At 41.7% G+C, this 9,134-nt stretch overlaps 1 protein-coding gene across 1 annotated transcript in view; it reads left to right on the top strand.

Annotated features, from left to right (window-relative positions):
* The window catches only part of erbb4b (erb-b2 receptor tyrosine kinase 4b), a 259,023-nt gene extending 255,008 nt beyond the window's left edge, over positions 1 to 4,015 (top strand). Inside the window, exons 26-28 of the mRNA XM_076108782.1 lie at positions 2,363 to 2,612; positions 3,081 to 3,209; positions 3,360 to 4,015. Coding sequence (XP_075964897.1) covers positions 2,363 to 2,612; positions 3,081 to 3,209; positions 3,360 to 4,015 — 1,035 coding nt within the window. The remainder of the gene's footprint in view (positions 1 to 2,362; positions 2,613 to 3,080; positions 3,210 to 3,359) is intronic.
* The last annotated feature ends 5,119 nt before the right edge of the window (positions 4,016 to 9,134 follow it).

Below are 9,134 nucleotides of genomic sequence, written 5' to 3' on the forward strand. Positions count from 1 at the left end.
TGGAAGGTTATTATTAAAGGATAAAATAAGGGTGACTTGTCCTGCTTGGTTGTTTACCAATAACAAAAACCATGATGGTGTAGGTCCCAAAACGTCCATGTTACTTTGGTATTGCTAATGTCCAGTAATGTTTTAGGTGATAACTCAGTGCATATCAGCAATGTTTTTTTCACAACTGAACTCGCCCCAGCATGATGAAACATATAATCAAAACAAACTGTGAGTCAATACATACAGGCTTTCTCTCCTATATTCTACAGTCAGCCCTTGTATTATTTATTATTCAACGTAATACTTGGTTTGTTTATTTTTCCTTGTAGAATAAGCTAGAATTAAGCTGTTCATCTTTTTATTTTACATGAACTCTTCCTTGCTACGATTTATTTTGGAGTGTATAGCAGCAGGTTGAATGGCTTTTTCTATGATGGAAAATGAGACAAGATTGAAGTCAAAGCATTCATTCAGCTCATTTAGATGCTCTAAAGTGATGTGGGAATGAATTTTTCTCAGCGTGCACTGCAGGACTCTCCTGTTCAAGCACAAAAGATTGACAACTTCAAATCGTCTCACACAGCTTTCTCAGTTTCACTATCATCTCCCTCTTTCTTTCTCAGTCTGTTTTATTTGGTCTTGCTCCATTGTGAAACTATGGTAATGGCATTCTTCAAAATTGGGGTGTGGAGCCAGATTTCAACTGTTCACCGTCTATCTTTGGACTTAAATCTATCACAAAACCAGTCACACAGCCAGGCAACTCAGCCATTTTGGATTCCAATATCCCCCTGTGTTTGTCAGCATAAAACCGCCTTCCGAATGCCAATGAGAGACACGACTCCTTTTCCAACTCTGTTTGGTGCATTTCAGGGGGTGACAGATTATTCATTCGCAAAATATTTGTAGAGATAGCCTTCACTGTTTTTGGTCTTATTTATTTGGGGCTGATACTGAATTGATTTGATTAATTTCACATAGGGCTACACTCATCCACATAAATCATGTAGATGATTGTAATGAACTCAATTACTGTCGCTAACTAAATGCAATATTTACACATAAATATAATCTTCACTGGCATGGTTGCACAGCATAGCTGGAAGTGCTTTTCCTTAATTCACTCACAAACACACACATGGTTAAAAAGTCCTGTGTGTGTGTGTGAGACCCATCCATCTCCCCTCCCGATCACCATAAGTGGTCTTTCTCAATAATACTTTTGCACTAGCTCTGACTGTTGCATAGTCATGTGGATGCATTTAATTTGGGTGTCCAACACGAAAAAAAGGGATCCTAATTGACTTTCCACTGGCTTTGTTTATGTGCTTAACAACACAAAAATCGAATGGAAAATTTGTGTCCCCGTACATGAAATGAATAGATTGTATTTTGCGACTGTTTCACTAACTGCCGTGATACTGGGCTGGGTCTCCACACAGTTCTCAATATGGAGACGGCTGAGCTGATGGCTCGCAGCTAATGATGCTAACAGTGCAAAAAAACGGCAGCATTATTTGAATGGGACATTTTATTTGAGTCTTTAAAATATTTAAGTGTGATGTTTCACTTTCCCAAAGTTTACCGTTTCCACAATTTATTAATTGAGTTCCATGATGGGCTTCAAAAGATTTTGAAGGCTATTAGGATCTAACTCTTCGTACAGGCCTGAGGCACCACTTTCTTGTGGTATATACAGGATGCCAAAAGTCATGAATAATTGGGACAACCTGATAAATAAATGACTTTAAAAACTCTTGTTTAGAAGTTTGATTTGAACCTGCACCTTCATCGCCAGTCCAGAAATCCATGAACTCAACCCTTTGTAATTCTCTCAACTTGCATGAAACGTAAGTGCAACAGGGGAAAAAGTCAATCTTTTATATCTCATTAGTATCATTACAGACTGCTCAGAGATGCATGCAATAGAGAGTAAGCGGTGGGATGTGAAACAGAAAACGTCTTGTTGGATTCCTGGGATAAAAGATAAATCAGAATAAATCACGTAGTGAGGTTCTAAAAATTCCCTTTTTGTTGTGAGTATTTGTGAAGACACAAATGCTCACAGCAGGGCAGGGCTGATATGGCTACTTTAAGACTCTGCTGCATGGAGCCTTTTAATTAAAATCCTTTTAATTAAATTGTCCTTGGCAGTCATGCTGCCATATCAATGTTTGGCACTGCTGCCTCCCCTGCCTGTCACATTTAAATGTTACAGATGAACAATGGTTCAAAGAACTATTTTTTGGGATTTAAAGCACAAATACAAAGTACTTGTCAAGTTTCATTGTTGTGTATTATATATGTTTGTTTTTTATATGTTGTACGTAAACTACCTGCTTTAACCCTCTCCCTCGTCTCCTTCTACCAGAACCAGTATGGTTACCAGGACCCCAGTTTCAGCATGGAGGACATGCTGACCAACCTCCCCAGAGTGGTCTCTGTTCCATCTGTGTCTGGAGGCTGCCTCCCACCACAGGACCTGTCCTCAGGTGGGCAGATTGGTGGAGGATTTGGCCGTGGCAACCAGGACGACCCTCGCTGCAATGGAACCCTGAGGAAGCAGGCCTCCCCGAGGTCACGTACCATTGTACCTGGTTCAGCTCTCACTGCGGGACAAGGTAAAGCAAATTGTTTTCTAAAAGTTGGAGAAACTGAGGAGAATAGCAATCTCTTCACTACGTGTGTGTGTGTGTGTGGGGGGGGGGGGGGGGGGGTCTCAGCAGGTGAAATCAGCAGGTGAGCAGAAGACAGTGTGAGACTGATAGATATTGCAAGAGTAACAGGGACTACGAAACTAAGACATCAGTTCAATTAGCTTTCAAAAATGTTTTTCACACATTAAATGGATAGCTTATAGTTTGAATGCATTGTGCCTTAATGACATTTGACTAAAGTTAGCATGTTGAAGTTTCTTCTTACAGCCTTAATCTTCAGGTAGTCTTATTGACACAATTTTTGGGAAAACTGCCGTGTGTAAAGCAATATCTGATGAAGCCTTTGGCATTTTTTTTCATGGAGATACGGTTTCTAAAGTAGCATATTTTTAATTCCTTTCTTTTATCCTTCCTGTATTTTTGCTTCCCAAGGTGGAGGGGAGGACAACAGTGGACAGCGTTACAGTGCCGATCCCACCGTTCTTTTAGCAGAACGAGGAGCAAAAGGAGACAAGGACCAGGATGGCTACATGACTGCCATGAGAGACAAGAACAACTCAGGTTACATTGAAAGTTTTGAGAACTCATGCAGACTATTGTACGCATGTATATGACTTTTTAGTGGCTACAATAGCAACAGTTTCAGAAGAGATGAAAATATGTTAGCTAATCTTATGATCCCCTGTTTTTTCCTAGACTATCTCAACCCAGTGGAGGAAAACCCCTTCGTCACACGTCGTAGGAATGGCGACGCCCATGCAGTGATGGATGGAGCGGGTTGCCACACCCTGCACATGGCTGGAGCTGCCGCTCCCCCCAAGAGCCAATCCACCCACGGGGAGGACGAGTATATCAACGAGCCACTGTACTTGAATACCTTCCTCAACCCTGGAGACAAGAACGGATTGGCTGGCGCAATCTCCATCTCTGGCCCTGGGTCCTCTGCTGCCCAATCAGTATCGCAGACAGTCAACCCATCAACATCAAGCCACACGGTCTCCTCCACTGGATACGTATTTCCCCCTGGCCACCTCCCTCACCCATCGTATCCATCACATACCATGCATTCGGGGCATTCAGGACACGCTTTGCACTCAGGCATCACCAGCAGCACAATCATGTTCGATAAGAAGGGCAAGAAGGCTACTTTTGACAATCCTGAATACTGGCAGCACAGTCTACCCCCGAAGTCCTCACTGCACAACCCCGAGTACCTGCAGGACTGCAGCACACGCTTCTTCTATCGGCAGAATGGACGCATTCGCCCCGCTGTGGCGGAAAACCAGGAGTACTTGTCCGAGGCTGCTATGAAAGCTGGCAATGTGTTGCCGCCCCCTCCTTACAGACAGAGGAACACTGTAGTGTAGTGACCAACCTGTAGCACAATGGAGGGATGAATAGAGGGAAAGGGGTAATGAAGAATGGATGTTAAACAGCCCTCTCGTTTTCATGCAGTAGTTCTCAACCTGGGGTCTCCTTGCACTCTCTCTGAACACGTCTCTCTGTTATGTCTGATTGCAAGTCTTTTAGTCTTATTCTAAGGTTCTGTCTTTTCTTGACAGGATTACAATAACAGTCACTGACAGCCTCACTTGATGATAAAACCATCACTTTTAGCTCCTGTTTTGGCCATAAAAGCAAGTAGACACTTCTCTTTGTGGTAGGTTCTATTCTGCAGCACACCGTCCTGCCATGTTAAGTATTAGAACAGCACCAAAACAACACAATAAAAGAAGTGAGATGTTTAATCAGAGAAAGAACTCAGAGGAGAAATAAACTAAGGTTAGCCCAAAGAGAGGATTATCGCCATGACCTTACATGGTTTTCTTTCTACACCCATCAATTAAAGTCCTTTTAGCACATTACCACTGAGATAAATGTACCATTGCTTGTGTGCAATTCAATGGCACGTGCACATGGAGTTGTGTCGTGACTTACCAGCAAACCCACAGTCATGCTGAAGATCCCAGATGTGGCTTGCATGCTTGCCCACACGCTTCCTTTACTTTTACATGTTGCTGCACAAGTAACCTAAAACCTAAAACATAACCTAAAACATGTTAACATGCCTGCAGCCTTGACACACCAATAACATCCATGCATTAATTCATGAGTTAAAAACAGCGACAGATAAGCTTGCTGCCTCTCAATTGACCTTGTGCTGGAGGACTGTGTGTGCGCGGATAATGGCAGTCAGTGTTGCAGTACAGAGAAAGGAAAGTAAATGTCACTGCAGTTTTATGGAAAGCTGTGATATCAGCAAGTACCTGGTGGAAAGCATTGGCCAGATTATTGGCCTGGCTAGGCTGGGATTTAAAAGGTTGATCACTCAGAAGATGATCCTTAGCTTCCCACGTCCTTCTTGTTCCACTTTCATCTACAACAATCCGCTCCGAAGGGCCAGAAAATCATCCACTTCAATATTACCTTCATAAGATCATTGTAACCAGCATCTTGACTGACACAACCAATGGTAACTGCAGTACAAGGAATACTGTTTCAATGGAACTGGTGCTTGTGAATGGACAGATATTTTAACAGGGGAAGAAGTATGGTGATGGTGTATATAAAGGGGAAAATATACTGTTTTTGAATCTGGATCAGATTTTTTTTTGTTTTTGCCATCAGGGATCTGTTTTCTTTGTCACCTTGTCTTACACTAATTCTTACGCAAACAGCACAGACACCGGGCCACGAAAGAGCACTGTGGTTGTGGCTAAAAGGCTAACCATGCAGAGCTGTAAATAAGCAAATTACATGTCAATTACCAGACAGATACAGTGCCAGAAAAAGGCTCTGTGAACCGAGCCGTGACTGGAAGTACATCAAAAGACGAGGATAAACGTTTTTTCTGCACCTCTCTGTGTCCATACTATTGTATGTCCTGAAAGCAGAAAATTAACGTCGACCACGTAGTCACGACTCCGGGGCCTTGCTCTGTCTCTTAGCGTGAAGGAGGGAACAGGAGAGACTGTCAAAACTGTCAAAGGAGGCTTCTTCAAGATTTCTACCATGAAACAATATGATAAAATGGGACACTTTCTTTTCTATTGGTATTTGACATTGATGGGGAGACATTACAAGTTATCACTGAATTCACTGATGGCTAGCTTTCTGTACTCATACAATACTGCCAGATGCCACAGTAAACTCTGATGGAGACCACTAGCATCTGTCGTCAAATGACTTTGAAGCCTAATTCAGGATGGGGTTGATCATTTAATAGCACTTAATGCTCTTACACAGCCAAATGACTTTGCTGTTATTCGAACTCTAAGCGGCAATTCTGTCTTTTTATCTTTTCATCATGTTCCAACTATGATTTACAGTGAGATGCTGAGGCCTCGTGTTATCTGTTTCATCGGGCATTTTACGTACAAAGGAGCATCCCCACTCTAAACAATATCAAGATAGTAGTTGGGTTGGGAGATACAGAACGATGTACAACGGGGATAGAAATTTGTCAATTTATCGATACCCTTTCTACGCAGGTAGCTATCCCCTTGGTATCTCTAATTTTACTACACTATTGCAGGCAGATTTACAGGATTTTTGTATCAATGTGATGAAATACCTTGATTGTTAAGATTGTTGTTAAGGTATTTCATTTACTGGAGTGAAGGGGTATTCCAATGATTTAGCACTGCACTCAAAAAAGACCAAAACTGAAGGAGCAAAGGACAAGACTCTTAGTCTCTAGTATGGGTTAAGCTCCAAAAAACAAAAGTCCAACAATTCCCATAATGCAGCTCATTAAAACTCATTGCAGCTCAATTCATTTGATGCTTTTTATCTCTTAATCCCCACACCTCTAGTTTGTAATGCAGGCTTTTTTGTGAAAAATGTCTCTAGCCCAAGCAGAGATAACCCTAATGACATCATTCATGACATACCTGGGATATTTTCTTAGTCTTTGGAAAGACCTCTCCAGAGCTACAGAAGACATTATACAGCTGTTTTTATTCACAAGCTGAGTAATTCAGCTGGTGACCGGCAAACTGAACTTCCTGTAGTAAATTGCTGGGGTACCCCTTGAACCAAAAACAGTCTATATTCAGTTTCTCAATTGAATTTCCAGAAAATGTACTATAATATGATATATAGTGACAGTTGATAATAATCTACACATACCCTATCGCCTACCAATATCGCCCACCCTGAGTAATTGGTGATAATATTATGAATTAGGAGACCGACTAATGCCTGTGCACGTCTCACTGCTGACATACCAACACACAACCACTGTTACGCAACCTTGTGCCTGCCTCTACACTGAAAATACCAGGCAGAGGGAAGGTTCAGACAAGCAGTGTTGATGATTTACTTTCCAAAACACAGATGTCACCCTGGCACAGTGTTTTCTCCCCCTCTCAGGTTTTATGAGGAACAATAATCATCCGGTTGAGCTCCAGCTGAGGCAAAAGTTGCCCCATCATAAAGAAATTCAGATATCAAGCCTAGATTGATTAGTGTCATCACAGTAGACCCACTCCTGAAATGTACAACTCAACAGAAATGTGAACGGGTGGGGACGGCCTGGGTTTAAATGTTCAGTCTTGAAGAATGTTAAGTATTATTGACGTTGCTCTGCTGCTAACCTTCTTTAGCTACATTAGATGTGTCCTGTCACACTATCTCAGATCTTCATTGATACGCTGATTCCTGCTGAGTTTTAGCTCACACTTACAGTATGTATACCGTCTTTGTTTAAATGTGTGCACGCGTCCATTATGTTTTTAGAGTTAAAGTCAGTTATGTCTATTTTTACCATCACCCATAAGGTAATAGTTGTAGTGCTTATAGACTGCTGGGTGGCCGTGTGTTTAAGTGCAATGACAGCAGATGAGAGTCACCCAAAAGGCTTCGTAATGGATCTCTATGGAAAAATAAAGCCAATCTTCTGAAGGAGAAAACCTGCTGGTGCTCTTAGCCAGCGAGCATCGCAAGGGGCTTTTAGCTTTTTGAATGCTAATTCATCCACTTTCCCTTGTTGTTCTGTGGGGAAATCATGTTACCCAACATCTCACCCGCTGCACCAGCTAAGAAACCGTGGATGACAGGCAATAGGTTGTAATCTTGCAGGGGGGTTAAAACTAAGGTATTAGCATTCCAGAAATGTTACCCGACCAATGCATCAATGTTACAAAAGCTAGCAGGGGAGACGGTGCGAGTGCACTGTAACTGGCAGACGAGAGCAGAGTAGATTGCCATTCTTTCTTTCTTCCTCCTCAGAGGTGACTGTAGAATTGTATGTAGCAAACACTGTTCTGCAGCCAGAGCAGAATGTTGAATGAATACAAACCAAGACCAATACAATCTGGAAAGAAAAAGTGAGTGTGGTCAGATGTTGACATGAGTCATGGTTTCATGTGAAAATATATTACTTTATCTGTCAAGGTGAGCGTTATAGGTATGGTGGTCATTTAGTAAAGGAGCACCATGGGCCCTTTTCACAGCAGCCATTTTGACAGGTCATAGCAGGGTAAACACAGGTGTAATTGATCAAATTAATTATGGTCGCAATCTATTTAGTGTCACAGCCATTCCAGTGAGCCAGCATGCACAAAACCAGGAACCTGGCCAACCTAAATGGAACTGGGCCACTATTAATATGATCATTTATACCTGTGTTTACCCTGCCGTTACATGGTTGTATTAAAAATGACCTATAATTGCCTCTCAATACTGGCTACTCAAACAGTAAACTAGCCTTATAGTGACAGTTCTATTTATTTTGTGCATCTACTTTTATTTTGGGGTTTAATGTAATTTTACCAAATGCTATGAAATGATGTTGGTTTTTTTTCTTTTCGGGGAGTCTAGCTAGCTACTAGCTGTGTCCCAACTCAAGAGCTGTATGTTTGCCCTTCAGAAGAACTGAAGTCAAGGCTTTCAATCTGCACATCATTGCCAAACGAGACTAGATTTAAAAAGACCAAAAGAAAAGTTGTGTTCAGTTGCACCTCGTCAACCCATTTTGCTTCTGCAAGTTTTGTACTAAGCATTGCCCTCAGACGGCCTATGACATTTAAATACCAATGGTTAAGTGGGGAAGGTTTCATGATTCCTGACTGAGCAGTATGATTTGATATTTCACCTCAACATATGACGAACAAGTGGCAGGTTAATAGTGGCAATTTGCAAGTAGCTTCCATTTATAACCCCTTGGGATTAACATGTCAAGGCTGCAAACAAGAACAAAAAATGGAGATCATAACTTCCATGATTTAGACCATGCAGTGTTTTTTCAATTGGTTCAGTTCATGTGATATGATTTATATCTGATAAATGTGAACTTCTACACGCTTTACAAGTTGGCGTGGTTTGCCTGACCACTCTGGTTAAAACTGGTGCACTTTCGATTGTGGGATTTTAAGGACTGCACATGATAAACCAGTCGTGTCCTCCAAAGCAAAGCAAGCTTCATATTTAGTCCCATTTTGTGGGGCCTTTGAAATGGGACAGCCCCTTTTTGGACCTTTAAGA

This window comes from Anarhichas minor, unplaced genomic scaffold (genome assembly GCF_050575085.1).
Source record: "Anarhichas minor isolate MPS153535 unplaced genomic scaffold, ASM5057508v1 ptg000004l, whole genome shotgun sequence".
Classification (NCBI taxonomy): domain Eukaryota; kingdom Metazoa; phylum Chordata; class Actinopteri; order Perciformes; family Anarhichadidae; genus Anarhichas; species Anarhichas minor.